This window comes from Rattus rattus, chromosome 10 (assembly GCF_011064425.1).
Source record: "Rattus rattus isolate New Zealand chromosome 10, Rrattus_CSIRO_v1, whole genome shotgun sequence".
In the NCBI taxonomy this organism is placed as follows: domain Eukaryota; kingdom Metazoa; phylum Chordata; class Mammalia; order Rodentia; family Muridae; genus Rattus; species Rattus rattus.
The window spans coordinates 36,613,182-36,638,548 of NC_046163.1; the positions used below are offsets into that span (position 1 = coordinate 36,613,182).

The window sequence follows — 25,367 nt, forward strand, 5'->3', positions numbered from 1 at the left end:
AAAGCTTTAAAAATTAATGAGAGGATACTTAGTAGTCTAGGATGGCCATGAACATAGTGATCATCCTATCTCAATTTCTCCAGTGTTAGAAGTACAGGAATTAACACCATGCATAGCAAAACATCTTTATTAGTATTACCATTATCATTACTGATTTTTTTAAAAAGCCATGTCATGTCATCTTTATTACACTATCTCCTGAGCATGTGTTCTACCCCCAATTTTATATGGTCCTGGAGACTGAACTCAGTGTTTTGTGCACGCTAGGCAAGCAATCTACCAACTGAATTACAATCCCAAGTTTAAACATTTTACTTTTGGTTGACATACTTGTATGTATTCATGAGGTAGACAGTTATGTTTAGTTAACATATACACAAAGTAATGATCACCTCAGGATAATCAGAATATTCATCACCCACTATCATTTCTTTATATGAAAATATTTGAAATCCTCTTTTGACTATGTAAAGATAGACAATGTGTTCTATGTAACTTTGTTTACCCTGCTGTGCTACAGAACCTGGTAACTTACTCTTCTCTAACTCTCCTCACACCCCTTCCAACCTTCGACCCCACTCCCACACCTAAGGTAACTATTATTCTACGCATAACTTTTAGGTATTTAGTTTTTGAAGATTCTAAATATAAGTTAAATTGTACAGGGTATTTATCTGAAGTATTTATCTAATGCCATATAGGGCATCCTCCTTGTTGAGTCAATTGACAGGATATGGCTGAACACTATTCTGGTTTGATTTCTCTCTCATTTTCTAATACAAATAATCTCAATCGCAGTAGAATTAAAAGCCTGGATTTCAATAAAGTTGCCAGTGGGTGTATGTTTATGTAGACTAGACAGGTAAGAGAGTAGCTGGCCAATGGGTGTTAAGTCACAGTTAGAGGTGAGCAAGCTCAGGTGTACTTTAACACAGTACGGTGACTACAGAAAAACAGTTCACTCTAGATTTCAGAAAGCTAGAAGAGTTTTGAAAGTTTACATCATTAAAAATAGACAAATGTTTGAAGACGTAAGTGTGTTTAGCCTACTTTTTTTAAAGATTTATTTTTATTTTATTTATATCCACACCAGAAGAGGCATCGAATCCCATTACAGATGGTTGTGAGCCACCATGTGGTTGCTGGGAATTGAACTCAAGACCTCTGGAAGAGCAGTCAGTGCTCTTAACCACTGAGCCATCTCTCCAGCCCGTTTAGCCTACTTTTAAACACAATGCAATAAACATGTTTATTAAAATCCAAGTCCATTAATGTGTCCTGTGTTTACATTTATGTACCAAATAAAATTACACAAGAAAAGAAGTGTTTTGCATAGCATTCAGTTCTTGTTACATGCATATGTAAATGTATCTGTTATTCTGCTGATGTAAATGTTGTCTCCCAGGTTTACTGCCTCTGTCCACTAACCTAGGCCTCATCCTGGAAGCCTCCAGACTCCACACCCATCTTACTTGAGCCTGGAATGTTTCCAGCTTCTGAGACTCACTGCTGAATGAGCTCTCCCTTTCTGGCTCCTCTGGAATTCGGCTGGCCGGCCACCTCAGCTGCTCTGGCTCCAACTCCTCTCCACACTGACTGATCCAATCTGGTTCTCACTCAGCCTGTGACTTTTTGCTCTACTTGGCCTCAAACTAAGCCTGACAGTCTGTGCTAATCCTCTGGCTCCTTCTCATTCTCTGGCTCAGTGTGTCTTTACCTGAGTCTAATCAGTTCTCTCTTCAACCTGTTTCTGTAAAACTCTCCTGGCAAAGCTGCTGCACTCCTGTCTCCCTCTGCATTGTTCCTTTTTAAGTCGCCTCTTTCCTCTCTGTTCTCCTGAGAGGGGCGTATCCTATTCTGTCAAAGCTTTCTCTGATTCTTCACTTTGCCACTAAATTAGACATCACTTTCGAACAGGGGAGCTTCCTTCTACAAACTAACTTTACCTTTATTGTTTGGAACTTAGGGTCTATTCTAAGGGTGTGTCTTTTTCCAACCCTTGGGATTAAAGGTGTGTGCTAAGGGCTGAGCCACACCACAACTAGAAAGTTTTTTCCAAATAAGAAACACTATCTAGGGGTTCACAGTGTGATCAAATATCCCGCAACATGCATATAGTAGGTTATCTTTCTGCAAATAGAGACAATTATTTTTAAATTTCCCGCTGACTTTTTGTTTTCACGTTTGTTTTTCTGTTGTTCGCTTGCTTATTTTAGTGTCTGTCTTTTGTTTTACTTCATGTTTGCTAATTATAAAGAAAGTTAGCAACATTATGTCTCTACTTTTATGATATTAAACTACCAGGAGAGTGTTGGTCTGAACATTTGCTTGAGGGGTAATGACAGTGAGGGGAGGAGGAAGGAAAAATCTTATCCTTCAATGTTCAAATATTTGTTTATTCACACTGTATATGGTAAGGTAACTTGCTTTTAATTTTCCTGGTATCTCAAAAATCCAGATACTCTGGGGATTTGGGTGCTTTTTTTCCTCCCTAAAAATATAACTAGATGTATAAGTAGGAAAAGCAGTAAAATGGAAAAGAGAACATGACCCATGAATTAATCATCCTATGATACCATCTGCTTCCAAATTCTGCAGAAAAAAATCAGAGTGACGGGTGGTTTCTTTGTTACTACATCAAGAGCTGGCTCTTTCAAATGCCTTTTTACCACAATCTAACGACTACTAGCTTTTACTGTGTGGGCATGGGCATGCGCACAGTGTGCACTCACAAGCACACGTTTGCCTTTCTTGTTTTCTATATGCTTGAAGGACTAGGTCTTCACAGTAAAATCCTTTAGTATATAGCTTTACTTGTTCTGTAGAAGGAGGAAATTAGAAGTTTAAGTTCAATGTGTTATTTCTATTCCTAGATATCTAGGACAAATCTAAAAGCTGTTCCTGATTGTTTATCTACTCATCCTCTTCATAGCTCATCTTCCAATCACAATAGTGTTTTATTAATATTAATGTGCTAATGGGTACTAATATTACTAATTAGCATACACTAACATTATAATCCGTTAACCATGCTTAGGTGATTAAGAGAAGCAATAGCCAGGGGTCATTGTGGAGGACTCTACTACCTTGTTCTTATGTGCCGATCCCTGTACTTTGAATGTGCAAACTGGGAACAACAACCCTGTCTATACAAAGGACCTGAATAAAATTGTTCTTTACTTGAGACATTTTACTGCCATCTGCTGGAAAACTATAAAATAACTGCAAACTGTATAACAATTTAATGAAAGGTGCCCTTAGTCACCTTCACAGAAACGAACAATGTATTGAGCCAGGATAGAGAGGATGAGAGAGAAAAATCAGAGAGGCTTCTTCTGGTCACCTGGCACACCGATAGGACTGGTGGTACAAGTCCTCTGCTATTATGCTGCCTTGCAGAATGTCAGTGTTCCATTATAACTGACACACTTTAGGGAGTAAGTGCACATAACAGGAATGTAGAGTTGCTTGTGATCTAACTATGATAAATACCAGGAAGTACTGTATGGCAGTATCAAGAAATGGGAAGCTTATAAAACCGTCCATTGCTAACCCTTTACCTTCCTCTTTTTCCTGAGTTCTGCATGATAGAAATATTTCTTTTAAAAGGATGGCTTCATAGGTTACAGTTACACTAAAAATAAACATCTACTAAATTCCAGCTCTTATGTTCCTGTAACTAATCAGCTCCCATTACTGTTTGTAGACAAGGAATACTGTCAACTGAAGAAGCCAGTTCATTTTTGAAAACTCTGAACAGTTTGAACATAATCTTTTAAATTAAAAAAAAATATGAAGTGTATGTATGTTTTGCCTGCATGTATGATTGTATATCATGTGAATGTCTGGTACACATGGAAGCCAGAAGAGGGTGTCATATCCCTTTACCTGGAGTTGTGATCTGTCTTGTGGGTGCTGGGAATCAAATATGGGCCTTCTGCAAGAGCAATCAGTGCTCTTAACTACTAAGCAATCTCTTTGGTCTCAATTATAATCTTTTGATTAATAAGCTAAAACCTGGAAAGGTTTAATTAATTCCCCTTAATTGTTAAGGGGAAAAGTAGTCTTACTACTTACTAGATTTTCTTTTTTTTTTTCCTCCATCTTTATTAAATTGGGTATTTCTTCTTACTAGATTTTCTAAATCTTGAAATGAGTATTTCAGAAAACATATTTTCACACACACAAAAAAATAATTTGAGGGCCTGGAGAGATGGCTCGGAGGTGAAGAGCACTGGCTGCTCTTCCAGAGGTCCTGAGTTCAATGCCCAGCACCCATAACGCAGCTCATAACTACCTAATAACTGTAGTTCCGTGAAACCTGATATCCTCTTCTAGTGTGCAAATGTACATGCAGACAACACAATTTACTCATATGCATAAGTAAATAAATCTTTTTTTTAAGTATTTGATGGAACAAAATCAATGTTGGAATCTGCTGAACGTGAGACTAATGCTGAGGGAAAGCTAATACTCAGGCTGCTATCGTTCTTGTTCAGGGGACTGTAATGGCAGCATCCTGACTTGTGTCTGGATCCCCATTCCTGCACTGACCGCGAGCGTGGCACCACCCTGTCTGTCCTAGTTGCTCACTCCCCTCTAGTCTCCGGGGGTTATCTGCTGTTCCTCCACTGCTCTCCTTATTGAGTTCCCTATTCCTAAGTTTCTGTACATATGACATCCACACTAATTACATGTCAGTCAGGTAATTACAAACACCAGTTAGGGCTTTCATGGGAGACGAAAATGATTATTCCAGACACCTTGGCTTCCCTTCTGCTTTGTTCTTGTCAAGATGAGGCAATATGACATCACTTTTTACTTGGGCTCATTGTCTATGACTCCTTAGTAGAAAACAAACTCACAAAATTAGTGTTTATATACATATTTTTTCCAATTCTAACCCCCAGAGCCTACAATGGATTCTAAAACTTAAATATCGAATAGTGTTACTGAAATGATCATCTAAAACAAACAAGATAAACAATACCTTTTCCAAACAGGCAACAGAATTTTCCCTCCTCCATCTTATTTTAATAACATTTGGTAGTTGATTAGGGGATTCTCAGTAGAATGCCCTTATTGGGAAAACGGAGTAAAAATGTACCTTTCAGGGATACTGGAGACAACAGAATTTTTAAAATTATATCCACCTAATAGACCTTTTTTTCTAGCTCTGGAGATTGAAATTTTGGTCATATTAAATTGTAACAAAACACACACAAGAAACAACCTGAAATAGCATCTTTTCAAAATTAATGTAAATCCCAACACATGCACTTCCCGGGGCTCATTAACCTGAGAACCAGAGGAGTGGGACCAGACTACGAATTGCTTCAAGTTCTAAGAAAGACAAAGTGACATGATCATTAATATTACTACACTAACACTGTCACTAAGACTGACTAACAGACATACCTGTCCTCTATCCTTCCCCATCATTATTCCTCATTAGTCTTCCTCACTCATGCAGTCACTCAGTATTTATGGAGTATCTATCAGCCTTCCATCCCTTTGACAGGCAATATCTAAAGTGATCTGTCTCTTGCTATTCAATTTCATCTCTGAAAAGACTATCTTCTCAAGCCATTTCAGTATGGCTTCTGCTACTATATTCCATTAAAACTGTTATTTTCGACTAAATTCACTAAGGCCCTTAATGTTGTTAAATCCTGTAAGGATTTTGTTTTTAGTCCTTATCGTAGCTTTCCCTCAGTAGCATGTAGCAGAAGTGATGGTGGTTCTTAACTATCCCCTCTTGTTCAATTATTTAGTCCATATATTTGACAACATGATCTTTGGCTCCCTCTACCCTCAATTTGGTAAGTTAACACTCATAGAGCTCAAATGAATAATGCTGAGATTAACGAATTATCCCAAAGTAGATGTAAGCTGTGTGACCACTGCCTGAGTCAATAAAAAGGACACTGAAAGCACCCCAGGAGCTTGTCATACTGTTCCCTCATTCTTACCTCTTCCCTGAAACTAACCACTATTCTGACATCTGACACTGCACATCAGTTTTGCAACTTGAAGCTTTATTTAAAAGGATGGGACAGCAGGTATCATTGGGTGTATTGTTCAGTGAATTCTTCAGTAAATACTATGCCAATCCTCTCATTCGTGTTCCTTAGGAAACCTGAATATGTATCAGGTTAACCCTTTCCTGTCTTAGGTCTTTAGAAACACACTGTCCTGCTCCACACTTTCACTTTTTTAACAGTCTTTTGATACATAGTTTCTAACCTTTATCAACTGAATCAATCAGTTATTTCCCTAAATATTAGTGTTATTTATCTTCTGCTAAAGATGTTGCCCTCTATCCAAGATCAGCACAAAACCATTCTACAAGCCTATCATGTTACTTCTCTCTTTCAGACCTATAGTGCATTAGGAATTGGTTCTGTCATGATTTAGGGAAGAAGTGAAGACACACATGCCCTTGCTCTTCATGAATATTATCTGACTGACCGGACAACAGGCTGAAAGAGTGACCCCCTCACTATTTCACTAGGCCCACTTTGTTATAATATACATCTTATATAAAAGCACAACAATTTCAGAATTCTTAATCCTATTCAATTAGATTTAAAATCTTGATATCAAGAGGTTACATATTTTTGTTTATTTTCCCATACCCTGGCTTACTTTTGTTTGTTGTTGTTTATTTTGAGACAGGGATTCTTATGTAGTCCTGGCTGGCCTGAAGCTTGCTATGAAGACCAGGCTATACTTGAACTCATATAGATCCATCTGCCTGTGCCTACAGAGTGCTGACATTAAAAGTATGTACCACCATTCCCAGATACCCCAGTTATTCTTGGTCTATGCCATTTCTAGGTAAAATTAAGAATCCATATGATAACTTTGAAAAGGAATATAGGAATATCATTCTTTAACTGTGATCCTGAGAAATGAAATAATACTGTTTTCTAATATATAAAAGTGGTGTTCTGTGTGTGTCTCCATCTGTCTCTCTCTTCCCAGTCTGAATTAAATCTAATATTTCATCCATGCTAAACAAGCGCCCGAACATTCAGCACGATTCTATCTCCTAGACTTTCTTTATTTAAATCCTTTTTATAATTTTCTGTGCAGAAGCTTTGCACACCACATTAGATTTCTGTTTCCTAGCATATATAGTTACTGTCTTGTGATGTTCTATTAAGCATACTAATTTTTCAATGACTATTTGCCAGCATATAAAAATACCAATAAAAACAATTAATCTTAAATACTTATAGTTTTATTTCTACATGTATTTGTTCTATCTTGTTAAGTTAAAAAATTACTAAAATCCTATTATAGTCTTTTTTATTCTTAAAATTGTACCAAATGCTACTAAATACTTACAAACAAGTATTCAAAGCAACATTCAATAGAAGGTAACTTGCCTAAACTCACCAGGAAAGAAAAAACAAGCTATGTAATTCAAGATTTAACTGACGTGAAAGAGAAGAATCTCTTCAAGAGATAAGCTTTGACACTCTCATATTGAGAATCAATTTTAGTGCTAATTTTAGGAAACTACTCTGAATCCCTAAGTCTCATCAGTCAGGACAACTGCCAGACCTGTCTAGAATAATAGCCAGAAAATGGCTCACAACCAGGTACTTCTGCTAGCCACTGTCTTATTCAGTCTTTAGGAACAGTACCTGGAACTCCATAGACTCTTAACAGTTCACTATGTAGTCACTAGTTGTCTCTTCTCCAGCTCTGTACTAACTCTTCAGATGATGGTTATATGTCCTTAAAACCTGAGCACTTTTCAGTACAGCAGAGACAATAAAGAAGAGGGAATGAAAGATGGTGGCTCTTGGCCAGTTTGTATATATGGAATACCAGTGCATGTGAAATAAAGCAGGCTATAAACATTTACAGTCCAACAAGTTCTCATATCATGAGGACCTAAAGTAGTTTCAACATATGCTAATGTGGCTCAAGTAAACACGATGACTGGAATATGGTTTCTCCAAATAGTAAACTTGGGAGAGAATATTTGCTAACTTAATATGTTTTAAAGGCAGAAAGTTTTATAAGACAATATGGAAAATAGACACAAATGACTTTATTTACTTACCATGTACCCATGACTAAATGTTTATGGTTTATTAAATACATAATAATGTAATGTAAAAACCCCAAAGCAGAGGTTTCCAAATTGCTTGATTACTTTAAATTGTATGTGTATTCCTTTATCACTCCAGTTTAATTATTTAAATATTGCAAAACAATAACAAAACATAAAATTATATATAGAATATAAAATGGGGAAAGGTTAGCTGTTTTGGGGGGGTTTGATTGTGGACAAATGCTAGACAAGTATTCTATAACTAAGCTATTCTCAGTCTGAAATGAAGAGGCTAACATCCCGCCTCTCGTCATCTACTCAAACCATGAGTCTGAAAATAATTTATATAGACCATGCAAAGTTAAATTAGCCCACTCTAACATCCACAGTAACACCAGCAGCTGTGAAAAGGGTGTGTCAGCCACTCCCACAGGGCCTGAAACAATACTCCAATGTTCTGAAGACAGAGGTGGCACAAGGATCGACCTTATTAGCACATAACTGCTGTACTTGGATAGAACTCTGATGAACTTTAAATCTGGGGCTATTGATTTCAACACAATGGTTTAAGGAGAGACATACAATACTTTGTTTTACTGTAGCAGTGACAAATGCTTAAGTCATCCAATCAAATGTAGGCACTTCGTTCCTTTCTTTAGCTTACCTAGTTTAGCGGTGCCCTCTGGTGGGTACTCTGGAAACTGACCCTCTGAAGGAACACTGACCGTTCTCCTCAGGCATCGCCCTTTGGTGGAATCTGCCTGTTGATCCTGTCCATCCACAGGTATCTATGTAGCCAAGAGACACAGAGAAAACAAAATAATGAATGTGTCTACGTACTTTTACTGACTGTTTTTAATGAATGAAGATAGTGTGGAATGGGATTTGAAAGTAGGAGGAATGTAGAAATGAAGTAAAAAAGATGTTACAGGATTACCAACCCCTTAGCAGGAAGCTGCTCTTTAGAAAGAAAACAGAAGGATCAGGAAAGGCAAGTATGTAAATTAGCTGACCTGGAGTCTGTCCAATCCTATCTGAGTGTGCACCTGCTCCGGAAGCTCAGAGAACACCCAGACAAATGAAAGGGAAGGGAGACAAGGAATTCCAGTGACTTTATATGTGCTGTTTGCTTGATTATCGTTCATGTATTATATGTGACTTACAGCATAACATGTGTGTGTGTGTGTGTGTGTGTGTGTGTGTGTGTGTGTGTGTGTGTGTGTGTGCAGGGCTTTAGCGTAGCTGGGCTCCGAGCCTCGGCTGACTCACCGACACTCCTCTGTATCAGAAACTGCTTTAGAAGCTCTAATTTTATCCAATGCTCAAAAAGGCAAATATTGAAATAAAAACTGACTATAAAAATTAAGCTTCAAACATTCTCTGAAAATGGGGTTGGTTTTGTCAAAGATTTTAAAGAAGATCACACAACTTTTATTCAGTATAAGAATCAAATAGTTAAGTATAGTTGATGGAACAGGTTAATTTTGTAGAATAATCGATGGCGTCAAGTTTCTTCCTCGGCGAGCAGGGTTAGTAGTTTCCTCACTCTTACTGGATGTGAAGTCCAAAGCCCCAGTGAGTCAGCTGAGGCCTGAAAGCAGAGCCAGACAAAGCCCTGTAAACACTAGGTTCTCCCCTAAAGCATTTATGATAAACTTTACGGTTTCATACAGTAAGACACGAACAACAAAGATAAAGCAGAACAGCATATAACGTTACAAGAGTGTCTTTCCTCCTTTTCTCTCCATTCCCTGCCATGTTTCAATATACTTCATTACATTTTTATCTCTTTTTAAAAGATTTATTTTATTTGTATGAGTACACTATTGCTGTCTTCAGACACACCAGAAGAGGGCATCAGATCCCATTACAGATGGTTGTGAGCCACCATGTGGATGTTGGGAAATGAACTCAGTTCCTCTGGAAGAGCTGCCAGTGTGCTTAGCTGCTGAGCCATCTCTTCAGCCCTACAAATGATATTTTCTAACCTTCATCACAAACTGTACTAGTTTGGTAAAGTATGTCAATAAATAATCAGTAATAAATTTCTTACTCTTCTTAATAGCTTTTAAGAAATCGCAGTTAATAATGACTAACATTTAATTCTTACTAGGAAAATATAGGATATATATCATTTACAAAGGAAGCACAGTAGAGCATGGGAGAAGGGGTCTTTCCAGGCACTGGTGCTAAGTCAAGGAGATTATCTTTAAGAGGGGCAAGGCTGGTAGGACTTGATTTATTCCTTATACCACATAGGAAACCTGTTCCAGAATGTGCTGTAGATGTAAAAGAGAAAAGTAACAAAATAAGGTTGCAGAACAGTATTATGTTAATCTTGCATAGGGGAAAATGCCTTTAACAGGAGACAACACTAATCAATAGAGGGAAAATGGATAATCCTGCATATGAAGAGACATTAAGATTTTCCTCTGAGACACCTGGTATTCCAAGGACAGCAATCGACAAGCATCACATCAAATGTTCCAACAAAACAGAAGCAGGTAGGCTTGTACCTGACTCATGCAATGCTCAGTCATCCAACCCCTGTGACTGGGGTCAAGGACGTTATAGCTTTCTGTTCCATATGGAACTTCTGAAGAATGGATATGCAAGCTTGCTTAGTACTGAAAGTTCGCACGCTCATTACAGGACTACACAGTACTCTCCCTTTATGACTCTAACTAAACTTACTCTTTGTACATTCAAAAGTCAAAGAGCAGAATTAAGAAAGATAAAATTATAAAGACAGAAATCGTATAATCAACAAAGACAAAACTCTTTCTAAAATACTAAGTAATACAAACTCCATGAACAGTAAGTAACCTAAGTCTTCCATCCCTTTCAGTAGTAAACTATACTGTCTCTACTTAAATAATGAAGGAGTGGTATGGAAAGGTTAAGTGACTTTCACTTTAAAAAACAAAAGTAACTTTTACTTGTTTCAAAAGTAGACACTAAGGGAGTAAATTTTTAAAAAATTGGATCACTGAGCAAATAAACATAACTATCTGTTGTGGTTTTCTATTGACTATTACCTGAACAGGCATTTAAGCATCGCAGGAGGAGGTAATTCTCCCACCCCCCCACACACACACCTGTAGAAATTTACAAAGACCATATCCATGAAAAAACTTCTCTTGGTTCTATATGCTTGGTTTTCACTATTATAAAGAAAGAAAGAAAATACATCAGTCTTGCTATTTGGACCCCAAATTTATTATCAAGTATTTTCTTCAAGTCTTAACATAGATGCTGCATTTCTAATGCTTAAACTATGATCATACATTTTATTTAAAGTATTTATTCTGAAAAATTAGGCGATTTTATTCTTGATTCGAAGAAAGTGGATTACCATGAGAATTTTTGTCCTAAATTTAAATTTCTATTTAAATTTTATTTATGCATTTATTCATTTAATGTGAGCATGTGTACATGTATTCCTGTGGGATCTGCATGCCCACAGAAGTGGGAGAGGGCATTGGTAGAGCCCCTGAAGCTGGAGTTAAAAGCAGCTGTAAACTACCTTATCTTGAATGCTGGCACCTGAACTCAGATCCTCTGTAACAGCAGCAACTATTCCTTACCATTGAACCATCTCTCCGGTCTCCCTATATTTCTTAATTTTGTTCCATTCAAATGAACCAAACTAAGAATTCACAAATCTTAGCATTCTGCTAAGTCAAAAACAGTTTCAGAAATCAATTTGTTCTGTTCTGATTGTCCTAAATTTATTTTACCATTTCATATTCTGGTTTAAAAACTTCGTAAGAACTCACACATCTCCCAGTTTCTATGACATAAGAATGCTTTTTAACATTTCTTTGATCTTGGACTGGGCTTCTGAATCATTCTGGATTCAATAAAAAGGAAAAGTTAGGGGAAGGACTGAAGGAGCTGAGGGGGTTTGCAACTCCATAGGAAAAACAACATTATCAACCAACCAGACCCCGCCCCAGGGTTCCCAGGGACTAAACCACTAACCAAAGAGTACACATAGGAGGACCCATGGCTCTAGCCACATATGTAGCATTAGATTGCCTTGTCTGCCTTATGAATGGGAGGGGAGCCTCTTGGTCCTATGGAAGCTAGATGACCCAGGGTAGGGGAATGCCAGGGCACTGAGCAGGAGTGGGTGGGCAAGTAGGGAGCACCCTCATAGAGGGAAGGGAAGGGAAGAGGGTAGAAGGGAGAGGGGAGGAGAACTGGGAAGGGGGATAACATTTGAGATGTCAATAAATAAAATAACCGATAAAAAATGGAAAAAAGAAAGAAAAAGAAAAAAAGAACCAAGTACTTCAATTCTTATCTCCTGTAGAGGAGGCAGAAAACTGTAAGGGATGAGTGGCTTCGATAGTTTCTAAGAAGTGTTCACAACAAAACAAAATGCAAATTCTTTGTTCTCTTGGTAATTGTCTATGACACCCGGAGAGCAAGTGTATTTGTATTACACATATTCACATACATACACATATGCTTCCTATAAAATTCTGTCTCCTTGCTTAGTATCATATGGAAATTAATTTCAATTTATTCTGAGCTCAACAAACTTTTATAAATCAGGCTCTGCCACACCTGCTAAATTAGAACTGTAGTGGTAGAGCCCAACACTGTTTTAACAAGATTCAGATGCTCACAAGGTTGACAGCCACTGCCTTAAGGTGTAGTGTTCTCTCTTTCCTACTATGGATAAGCATCTCAAAGTGCCATCTATACAGAGGCTCTCAGCCATTACGCAAATTATAATCACCCAGGAAGTCTGAAACAGGACCATTCTAGGCAGACAAATTTATCTAGGACTGCTAAATTTATCTAAATCTATTCTCAGTATGTCTATTTTCTTCTTAAATCTTGGTCAGAAGTAGTAAGTAAACCAATCAACTAAATTAATTTCTGTGCTTTTGAGGTGTGGCCTTCCACTGATTCCAGGAATGGTGAGATTTTAAACAAGTCTTTCACTAGCAAGGTCAGGCCTCTTTGCTCAGCCTACCAGTGAGTATCTCTTGTCTTCTCAATCTTTAGTTGTCCTCTGAAAAACCTTCCCTGGAAAATCATAGGAGAACCCTTGGTCAAAGTCTCCTGGATATTCTGTTCAGTAGGACTGAACTTCTCCAGAGATTCTCTACTTCCTCAGCTTGAAATTCAAAATGATGTTCCCCAACCAGGAAATGGTTCATAGAAAATACCTGCAGTAAAGTGAACATTTCAGTGCTAAGCTGCCTGTTAGCCAGTGAGTAAATATATATGCATGTGGAAGGGGCTGGTTTTATTGTATACAGAATAGAATTAGTCTTCTATCAATTATTCTAACATAGCACATACTTATTTTCTTTTATCCAAATTCTTAAACAGTCTCTTCACTGGTATTTGCCCCCTACTATGAGTAGTTTCAAAAGCAAATGTGATCATGTTATCCTGAGACTTACTGCCCTTCCGTGGTCATCCCTTGCTCTAGCAGTGATTTTCAAAGGAGAGGTGTGTTTGCAGGAGATGGAGGAGAACCTTTTTACTGCGACTAGAACACAATCCTGTTTATCTGCTCTTTAGGAATTGTACATAGTTTTTTGTTTGTTTGTTTGTTTTTTTTACAATGATACTGTTCAAAAGTACTACCCCATAAAGTGCAAACTCCCCCAATAGAACACAGGTCTCCCACATCTAGCCACTTGCTCTATGTCCAGTTTCAGATTTTACAGTCCAGGAATACCAAAGTGCTTGCCCTAACACAGTCCCCACTTTACAGTTCAGTGCCCCTGTTTGATTTATTCTCTCAGCTTTAAATGCAGTTGCTCATTTCGTTCTATTCTGTACCTGTCAGCCAACTCCTCCTCATCCTCAGGTTCAAGAGAAACTGACACTTCCCAGACTCTTCCCTCTGCACTAATGCCCTAATTGGCCATTAAAATATAACTGTCTTAGTTTCCTCCCACAACAACATTTTATCACTCTAATTATTATACTAATTTATAACTTTCAACTAATTTAATATAAATTAACAGTTTGTACCTTACTAGCTACTCCCTAAATCTTAAAGTAGCCACAACCCACAAATGAATGAATAAATCTTTTATGGATAGGATGAGGACCATTTTAGGCAAAGGGAAAAGCATTTAGGGAAGAGGCTAATTAGCATGGAAGGCTTTTTGTTTTTTTAAAATGCATTTTGGACGAAGAATAGGCAAATTGGGTAGAGTTTCTTAAGAGATTAAAGCAGGGGGTTGGGGATTTAGCTCAGTGGTAGAGCGCTTGCCTAGGAAGCAGAAGGCCCTGGGTTCGGTCCCCAGCTCCGGAAAAAAAGAACCAAAAAAGAGAGAGAGAGAGAGAGAGAAAGAGAGAGAGAGAGAGAGAGAGAGAGAGAGAGAGAGAGAGATATTAAAGCAGGGTAGAACACCAAAGTATATCATGCCCACACAAAACACCACAGGTTATGTATATATTTCAAGGGGCATTGGGAAGCCAACCAAGGCTTTAGATATGTGAAATAGTAGGCTCTTGACTAGTCTTCCTTCTTCTAATTGCTTCTTCTTTTAATATATACTACAGATTAATAATCAGAGCCCTTGTTTTTAAAATCAAGCCCTCTTTTAATTAAGCATTCTTTGGTAACCCCCCACTGCCAGTAGATTCAAAATGATAGATTTAATGAACTCAAGGTTCTTTAGTAAATGAATATTTTCTAATTTCCAGTTCTTCCTCAAATATTAACATTTGGTTAATTATTTTATGTGTATGTGTACTACCTGTATACAGATACCCACAAAGGGCAGAAAAGTCCCCTTAACTGGAGTTACTGATCGTTGTGAGCCATCCAGTACTGGGCCTGGAGCTGAACATGGATCTTTTGCATACATAAGCAGTGAGTCCCTTTAGCCACTGAGTCATCTCTCCAGCCTCACTTTTTCTCTTCTTTCCATCACCAAGTTTGGTATGAAAAAAACCTGTGTTTTTATCCTTGTAATTCTTAACACAGAAACATAACATTTGTTAAAAAATTAGAAAATTATTCTGAATGAAATATGCCCCAGGTATCGAACTCCAGGATAAATGGCAGGTAATTTTCAGCTGTTTTGTATAAAGTCCAACTGCTACTTACAATCAATAAATACAAGGATAAATATATCTTCAAGCAAATTATATTGAAATGTTTTTAAATTGCATGATGACTGCCTTGTTGCCTACACAACTAGAACCCAGCCTTAAAAATCTCAAACAATGGGGACCAGAGAGATGGCTTGGTGTTTAAGAGCCGTGGCTGCTCCTGCAGAGGTCCTAGGTTTAATTCCCAGCACTTACATGGCAGCCCACAACTGTCTGTAACTACAGTCCCAGGGGACCCAAATGCCCTCTTCTGGTGTGCAGATATACATGCATACAAAACATGTATACAAATAATGTAAATTAATAAACAAATCTTTTTTAAAAAATCCAAAACACAGAAGACAGATAGTTTTTAACAAAACAGAGCTTGATTTACTCTGATAGGTTACTATTGCTAAAAACGTACAAACTCGGGCTTTTTCTGTATGTTTATGCTGGCTAAACCTGAGAGGGGCATATTTGTTTTGCTTTGTTTTTTTGGTCTCTCTATCATTTCCCTCTATTCCTTAGTCTGTAGTTCACTTGTTCTTATCTCTTGAAGGGAAAATAAAACTCAAAGAGTTTCTCAAGGGCTTCACATGTCCTCTCTGAACTGGCTTTGGATCAAGTCATTTGGGTTTCTCCTTGGACCTATGCAAGAAAATAAATAACATAACACATGCGCAATATTCATCTGGCATACAATTTGCACACAAGCAATTCACTGAACCAGTAAGTTATCTTTCAAGGTGACATTTTTGGCAAACTGCTTTTTCATCATTTTGCCCAGATCTACCCTTCTGCTCTATTTGGTATTTTTAACATTTTTCATGCATATCCCTCAAACAGACTTTATCCAATCTGAGAAGAAACACACAGAGATAAAAAAGGACATTAAAAACCTGTGGGGTGTGTGTGTGTGTGTGTGTGTGTGTGTGTGTGTGTGTGTGTGTGTGTGATACTAGACAATTACATCCTTCACATACTCCAGCAGTGCCTAGCTAAGGATTCAGCTTAAATTCTTTTTTTTTAATAATTCTTTTTTTTAAAGTTATTTATTTTATATATGTGAATATATCAGACACAGGTCATCAGATCTCATTACAGATGGCTGTGAGCCACCATGTGGTTGCTGGGAATTGAACTCAGGACCTCTGGAAGAGCAGTCAGTGCTCTTAACCACTGAGCCACCTCTCCAGCCCCCTCAGCTTAAATTCTTACACGGTTCTTTTGATTTTTCTTTTAAACACAGACATAACAAGCGATTAAAGTTTAAAACAGCCTTTTGAGATCATTTTAGCAGGAAAGTCATTAAGCTTTTCAAGAATCTGTCAATTATCAAAAGAAGTTTCAAATATATTATCCTCATTATAATAATTCTGTGTGAATAAAAGGTAGAAAGTATTATATCACAATCATTCCATAAAAATGAATTTCCAATAATTTCCTCTAATAAAATTAACAAAATTTAAAACTTCTTTGAGTACCAGGTACAACAATGGTCTTTAAAAAAAAAAGAGAGAGAGACTTAATTAAACATTCCTGATTTAATAGTAGAAGAACAAGCTGCCTCTCTCAGGGCAGTAGAATCTATTTTAACCAAATGCATCATCCTTCCAGCCTTCCTTACTTGGCTGAATGAAATAGTTTTTCTAGCTCAACTATTTGTTCCCACGCTCCTTTATTCATTGTTCCACATGACCAAATAGAATTCTTTATGAGGTGTGGTAGTCTGAATATGCCTGTCTCAGGGAATGACAATATCAGGAGGTATAGCCTTGTTGGAGGAGGTGTGGCCTTGGAGAAAGTGTAGTGTCACAGAGGGGGTGGGCTTGGAGACCCTCCTCCTAGTTGCTTGAAAACTAGTCTTCTTTTTGCCTTCAGAACAAGATGGAGAACTCTCAGCTCCTCCAGAACCATGTTGCCTGGATGCTGCCATGCTCCCACCTTGATGATGATGGCCTGAACCTCTGAACCTGTAAGCCAGCGCCAATTAAAAATTGTTCTTTATGAGTTGCCTTGGTTGTGGTGTCTGTTCACAGCTGTAAAACCCTAAGATGGAAGGCAAATCTGACGATATCATTAATCTGATAAATACTTTCCATGATTTAGATCATTTAAAAAAGACTTGGTAAAGACATCTTTATCACAGCCTTCATTACTCTTGATTTGTTGGTTCTTGCTGGCTATTACTTTTTATTTTGCAAACTGTTCCAAAAGCTCTTAATGTTTTACTGTTTGCCAAATGTTTCTGGATGAGGTATCCTTATCAAGATATGTTTGGTCATCCCGTGTTCCCTCCTGGTAAACTATTATTTCTCCCTTAAAACAAGGAGAAGATACTGGTACTTCTGTAAAACCACTTTTTGATATTTTCTACTATAAATCTAACCCACCTATAGTAAGAATTCACTTAAAATTTCCTTTGTAGTTATAATAATTTTAAAACATAATGAAATAAAATTCATATAAAATCTAGCATTAAAAGGTGAATAGTTCGATGGCATTAAGCCATACAGAACAGTGTAGAACTACTACTCTATCGAGTTTGAAGTAGTGATGATTTTACCTTACGCACTGCAATGGGCCTGCTCCTTTGTGAACACACATTGCTGTGTTAACTGTTGATAATACAGGATTGTGAACTACACTGTGGAACATAACTTAGCTTTAGAAAAAAATGCTTTCATGATCTGAGTAGGCTTATACAATAGTATAAATTCTTCAGTGTTTACAGAATCAGAGATAGTGGATACTTTCAGAAGTAGGGCCCACTGAGGGGTCTTTAGATTAGTGGGGGGTCATGCCCAAAAAGGGAATGGTGGCAAGGACCATGGACTCCATCTTCTTGTATTGCTTCTCAGCCCTAAGGTAACCAGTCCTGCTTTGTTATACATTGTGGCCACGATGTGCTGCTGCCTCACTACTCACCCAGATACAACTGACCACGGAGTGGAACCTCCAAAACTATGAGTCAAAGCAACCCTTTCCTTCCGGAAGTTTAGTATCTCAAGTATTTGTTGTATAAACAGAAAGTGGACTAACACACTAAAGGCAGGAGAAAAGGAAGAAAGAGATCAAGGATATATGAAAGAATCAGATATTTTGGGATCAAAGTTTATAAACTGTTGTTTTTTGTAAAATTTGTTCCATAAATGCATATGAGTAATTACTGTCAGTTGTGATAGCCCATGCCTGCAATCTTGACATTTACGAGGCTCAATAAGGAGGATCTTGAGTTTGAGGTTATTTTGGGCTTAACAAGCAAGTTTTAGGCCATTATTTATATACAAAACAAAAGAAAAACTCCCAAAACAATTACTCTCTTTTCCTTCCTTCCTTCCTTCCTTCCTTCGTCATCAACGTATAAACACTGGGGGATACACCTCCAAGCAAAAACCCTGTTTTAAAGCTTAAAGTAGAACAAGTGGTAATAGCTTAATAAATTATTTACTATTTTATAAGGTGATATGCTATAAAAGTAAAGTCATGCAATTATATCGAAAGTTGTAGATAAAAATACTAAGTACATGAGCAGAGGAAAGTTAACCACTGCAAGTGCTCTCTGCACTCACATACTTATTAGAACAGTGCGCACAGTGGCTCAGAGGGAAGGAGACTGCTATGGAGGCACTGAAGAGCCATAAAGGGAAAGCTGTCGCCTGCTACTCAAAGGAATGCAATCCCCTCGAGATAAAAGTTACTCACCTGGACCAGGGACCACCCAACCCGAAGGCACAACCATCCTAAGGTTAATCTGAAATGCTAAATAGACAGGAGGAATAACTGTCCCTTTAATGAGATAGTGTACTTTTCCTTCTCAGAATTCTCACCCCTAAACCCAACCCCTACAGAGCACCATGAGGGTCTGCTGGTCTCCCACCTTTCGGACTCCTTTCTCCTCCTCTTCCTCCTCTTTCTCCCGTCTCTTTCTGATGCTGACCAGCACCTAAGTTTGCTTTTTCTGGTACTCTGGACTTCCTTACTCTGTTTCTAACACTCTCCTCCCTCACCATGTGGCAATAGAAGGACTTTTCCTTTTTCTTCTCCATCTTCCTCCTCTAAGTGGCTCCTGGGATTTGTAGCTTGCCTGCTCTGGGATTTTTTTATTTGAAACTTAAAATTGTCCTCAAGCTTCCTTCAGAGTGTGCTCTTGATATTGTTTTATCAAGAAGACTAAGAGCCCAAGAAGGGATCCAGACTTCTCTGGAAACATTTGGCAACTCAGATGGGATTCCTCAGGTTTTCTAGTACTAAAACCAGGTATCTATCAAAAGCTAGATAGATTTAAAAAGAAAAAAAGTGGCACATACACTTGTATTACTCAACCACGAAGTTAAAAGACCCCTACAGAGACAAGGTAGAAGAAACAGCAGTTCTATCCTATGTTGTAGCAGGAAATGGATTGTTTCAAGAGGTAGGAAGTTTGAGTGAAGAGAAGGTCAGAAAGTGGTAATACACAGACACAAAGCAAGAGTTAAATGTAGAAAATGAAGGTTCTCAGACATCTAAAATTACTTATAACAGCTAGCATCAGAAGATAAATGGGCTAAGGATGCAGTTCAGTGGTAAAGTAGTTGACTAATACACAGGATTTCCTAGGTTCTATTCCCAATATTCATCCACAACTCCCCACAGATGCACGTGCATGCACCCATACAAAAAGGAAAATGACATATGATATTCTAAAGAAAATGAAGAGGACCCAGAAAGGAATACTTGTGGTAGTTTGAATAAAAATGGTATCCGTAGGCCAACGGGGATTAGAAATTACCTCTAGTAATTCTCAAAGCCAAATAAAATAACCATAGTCTGAGTCTCATTCACTTGTAAGTTAGGCAAGGATTAATTTAAATAGGTTCAGCTACACCTAAGACCATCAAAAATATCAGATAGTTACATGATCCATAACAATAACAAAATTATAGTTATGAAATAACAATGAAAGTAATTTTATGGTTGGGGGTCTCTACGGCATAAGGAACTTTACTAAAAGGTTGCAGCATTAGGAAGGTTGAGAACCAGTACTCTAGAATAGAAATTGTCCTTAGCACATGGTGTCCATGTATGTTACATTCTATATGCCTCAGACCAAGGCGCACGCTGCTTACTGCTCTCTTGTGGGTTTCTAGAAGCTGGATGTTATAGAACATATCGAAACAATCTTCTACCTTTAAATAAGATTTGGCCAGTAGGAACACTGATCTCACTGGCCTATAGAAATGCTGCTTTTATCCACTACTTTAGATACTACAGTTATAGCTGCTTCCTGCTATTGCTAGCTCATGGGTACTTCTCCACATTTCCATAAGGTCCTTATTCTTCCTGTACTTTAATTTGTCAATTTATCAAAATCTTTCCCCTATTCAATATGCTTTCATTGGGTTTTGTCTAACTTAAAGGTTTCTACTATTATGATAAAACACAGCTACCAAAAGTGACATGGGAAAAAAAGGGTTATTTCAGCTTATAGCTTCAAATTATAGTGCATCACCAAGGGACATCAGGAACCTAGAGGCTGAGGCCGGGGCCAGAGAGGAAGGCCTTGTTCATGGTCTTGCTCCTCATGACTTGTTCAGCCTGCTTTCTTACAGTGTTCAGGACCACCAGTCCAGGGCTGGCACCTACCCACAGTGAGCTAACCCCTCCAACATCAATCAAGAAAATGCACCAAGGGCTTCCTCACAGGCCAGTCTGATGCGGGCATTTTCTCCACTGAGCACTGTCTGCCAAAATGACTCTATCTTGTGTGAAGCTGACATAAAACTAGCTAGTTAGCACAAGAAAACCAGACAATTTCCCCATCTAGACTATCTGCAGGACCAGATTTCCACAACCTAATGCCTTCCCATTCCAAATTTATCAACTCAGTGTGATTTTGATTGTTTTCCTACTGAGTATCCAGGCCTGCCTGTGGAGCTTGCTATTTCATTGCAGCAACATATCATTATGACAATAGCACCCACTTAGACTACAGCTTACAGTTGCTAGAGTCTATATTTTACAATGCAACTTTATCAAAATACAACTAAAAGGCATGTAATTTCAGAAATGTGCTTAGAAATGAGTAGTAGCATTGTATCTCACCTCCTTCTCCTTGTTGAGCAACACCAACTGGCTGTCTGTGAGGATGCAGTATTTCCTTTCCCATGATGTTGTCTCAGTGTAGGGTGACTGACCACAAGACAGACGGTGGGTTGGTGGGCCTTTTACATCTGTGTAGCAAAATAGAAACACCAATTAATGGACCACTCTCATGCCTAGTACACCAATATTTGAAATACAAGATTCTCATATGGTGAATTAATAGAAGTGATTCTAAACAAGAATCTCAATGAACTGAAATTACTTCAAAACTGTTATAATGGGGAAACAAAGACTTGGTCCTACAATTTGCAGAGCAGCTCAAGCATTCTAAGATGAAAACTTATCATAAACCTAATAAAGCAGCCAACACAGTTTACACTGAGGCAATGGGAGGCTGTTTCAGCACTAAACCAATATTACTAAAAATGCAGGAGCAGGGAAAGCAGAGGAAAGAAGAAGGAACAAAGATTTCTAGTCTAGGGATGATGAGGATTTGAGAATACAATTAATCAAGAATTGAATCAGCAAGGTTCAGAGCTGAGTGACTACATCTACAAAATGGATTTATAGTCCTAGGAATTGGAACTAAAACTATAGCATCACATTACCACTAGAGGCCACTAAGATCTTAAAACATACAAAACGTATTTCCTCAAGGAAAGATCTCTTGGAAGTGAGGGTGCCTAACATTAAAGTAATATGTGCTAACAATTCCCAAGTCCCAAACCATACTATTATCCTTTGCTCCTTTAAAATGGCTTAGTATGAACTGCTGACTCATTTGTACTGTGAAATGACAAACATACCTTAATAATAACTACATATTAGATGATTAAATATAACTTTTATGTTAGTTCCTTAGATGTATTAAAAGTCATCTAGCCACAAAGGACTACTTCCTTTATAAATACACTAAAGCAATTACTTCAAATACCTTACTACCATTAAATGTGCTACAAGAGCAATCCAAACTGTGACGGAAAGCAAACACCCACAAGCTATAACTGGCTTTGACTTCAATAAATGGAAGTAGTTTCTAATCATCCCAGGTTGTAATTATCCAAATATGCAGAGTCACAGGCAGATATGTGCAGAAGCTACAACTCTGATCGGAGAACATAAGTCACATGTCTCCTCTCGGATCCTCTAAGTGGTCAACATTACCTTCATTTTTTTTCTGGCTTAAATCCTTAGCCTCTATGAATCTACTTAAATATGTCTTATTTTAGGGAACTCACCAATTCCCTCCAAAAAGAGTTTAAGGTCTAAGAGCCAGTAAGCTAAGAGTTTGCTAGACTTGGTGCTGACTCACAGGCACCCATTGCCTCAGCCTCCTGTACTTTTTCTGTTTCTATCTGTTCTATAAAGTATTTAATAGCTCCATGTGGCACTACAGAATCTTGACTCTATACTGATAACTTTCCCTTTGTATTCTAAGCATCTTTACTTAATTTAGAACTGCATCTTAAATTATCCTAAAGCTTTTCAAAATTATTATGAAAACCTTTAAATCCACTGTCCCCTATTCTCTCTCTCTCTCCTTTTCTTCCTTTCTCCAAGTCAAGGTTTCTCTGGATAGCCTCGACCGTCTTGAAAATCGCTTTATAGAATAGGGTGTCCTCAAACTCAGAGATTCACCGCCTCTGCCTACCAAATGCTGGGAGGACAGGTGTGTGCTACCACCACAAGGCATATAAATAAATTCTTAACCTTTGAACATGTTTATAATATTCTTATCTATAGTCAAAAGTTTTGTCAAAACTGACTGCAGTCATATGATTTAGACAAATGAGTTATATTTTATTGCAATGTAGGCTTAATTCCACAGAGAAATAGTAGGAAAACATAAGTGGAAAAACACGGTAACCCACACAAGTTTTACTCAGGTGACTGACTGAGTTACACAAGTTAGCCATGTCCAGCCCAAACTGTCCACTGTAATTTAGGACTTACACTAAAGATGGAGTTGACAGACCCTTAAAAACTAGAATTTGAGGCTCTGTATTTATGACAAAGTCCATGTTTCCTGCTAAAGATAAATCTGTATCAGTACTAAACTTGAGAAAACTTGAATTATCTGTGTGATCCTGAGTACTTTTCTTAAGTCTCTCAATGTTCTTCGTCTGTGAACCCTGAACTTTCTTCTAGTTTCTCCACTGTGCTGAGAAATGAGTCAACAATAAAGCATTTTCCTAGAATCGTTTTAGTTCATTGCTAATTTCAGGATGAACAGGAAGTATTTTAAAAACTGTATCTATAATGACAGATTGATGAGTCATCCCAGAGGCCAGTATTGTTCATTGTTATAGCAATTTCCATTATTATAGCATTATTATTGTTATAGCAATTTTGGTAGCTTTATGAATTCTATAGAAGAAGACAGAGAAATAAGTGATTGTTTTTGTTGAGTATAACTGGATTAAGATTTAAGATGCTTTAACAAAACAACAATCCCTGATGTATTTAGACGGCTGTGGATTTGACTCACTCAGTCTATCATGTTGTGCATAGAGAATTGTAAGAACAGAGCATGCTCAGATCACTGCCCTACTTCACCTTAACAGTTATCACCAATCTTCATTTCTGACTCTAGTGACTTAGTTCTAATTCTGACTTCCAATTATTTTTAGTACCTAAAATTCACTAGAGAAAAGCATAACAGAGTCACAAAGAAGATTCTTAATAGCAAAATTAGAAACAATTTTAGATTTGCTGTGTCCCATTCCTTTGAGAATACCAAGGACATTACATGCTGGCCTCATTTCAAAAATTAAATAATTTTAGAAACATTAAGAAGAATCCAAAGTAAACTTCTACAGAAAGCACTTTAAGACTGGACATTGTAGCCGTAAATATTATCAAATTTTTATATTTAGATCTCGTGAGACTGAAAAACTACTGAGAATATATTTATATAGGTTATGTCAACATGTATTATATTAGAAATTAAAATCTACCACATACTGATATTAAAATGCATTTTAATGAAACAACCATTTTTAATAAAAATCTAAAAGAACAGCGCTGTTTTTATATTATTTTCAAATGTCCTCAAGGACTAGCTGAATAAAAGACAGACTAGTTCATTTATGTTTCTATTATTTTGGTTGATATATGAGAGAAAATCGGGACTTAGATATGAAGGTTTGAAACTACAGTAGTATTTTAATAGTGTTTTAAAATAACTACAGGCATTCTTCAATATAATACCAAAAACTGATAAGGAATTTTAGGATAAATAAGTAGGAGGAGTCAGTACAATGTGGAATCTCAAACCACAGCAACAAACTTTTCATATGGATACATTGAATAACTGTTCTATAGTGGGAGAGGATGCACCTAGCCTCACAGAGACTTCATGGCCAGGGTTGGGGGATATACAGAGGCCCTCACCAACTCAGAAGAGAAGGGGTTCTGGCATGGGAGAAGGACTATGGGAGAGGATGACTGGGAGAAGGGCAGTAAGCAGAATGTAAAATGAATAAGTAAAAAAATAAAAATAACTAAATTTTTAGGGTTGGAGAGATGGCTCAGAGGTTAATAGCACTGGCTGCTCTTCCATAAGTCCTGACTTCAATTCTCAGCAACTACAGGGTGGCTCATAACCAACTATAATGAGATCTAGGCCCTCTTTTGTTCACGCAGGCAGAACATTGTATACATAATAAATAATAAATCATTTAAAAAAATTTAAAATAATTATTTTATATTTTCTTTTGAGTAGCTCTTTTTATCCCAAACTCATGAGCTTATAAACATTATGTGTTAATCACTTAAAAACCACTGGTTATCTAGGATTTTCAACCTTCCAAATGATGACATTTATATACTATAAAAATATCTACATTCATCATTCTTTACAATCATCTTGCTGTGATCAGAAATGTCTTTGAATTCAGGAAAGATGTCAAGCTCAAGGTGAACAGACAGACATTATCCAGAGCTCTAATTTTCACTTTGGTCATGAATTTTTCTCTGGCAATAAATACTATTGGTTATTTCCCCTGAAATAACAGGATTGTATCTTTGGTTTTCCAGAAAATGTCTGCCCTACAGCATATATGGAATGACCATAATCTGTTGTAGAATGTTCTCCTCTGAGTGTAACAACATTGCTCTAAATCGGAACAGC

The 25,367-nt window shown here is 37.4% G+C and overlaps 1 protein-coding gene across 2 annotated transcripts in view; it reads right to left on the reverse strand.

The window, feature by feature from the left end:
* The window catches only part of Rasal2 (RAS protein activator like 2), a 269,469-nt gene that overhangs the window by 127,820 nt on the left and 116,282 nt on the right, over positions 1–25,367 (reverse strand). For both annotated transcript variants that reach the window (XM_032914830.1, XM_032914829.1), the window contains exons 2-3: positions 21,236–21,363; positions 8,736–8,859 (exon numbers count right to left, since the gene is read on the reverse strand). In XM_032914830.1, coding sequence (XP_032770721.1) covers positions 8,736–8,859; positions 21,236–21,363 — 252 coding nt within the window. The remainder of the gene's footprint in view (positions 1–8,735; positions 8,860–21,235; positions 21,364–25,367) is intronic.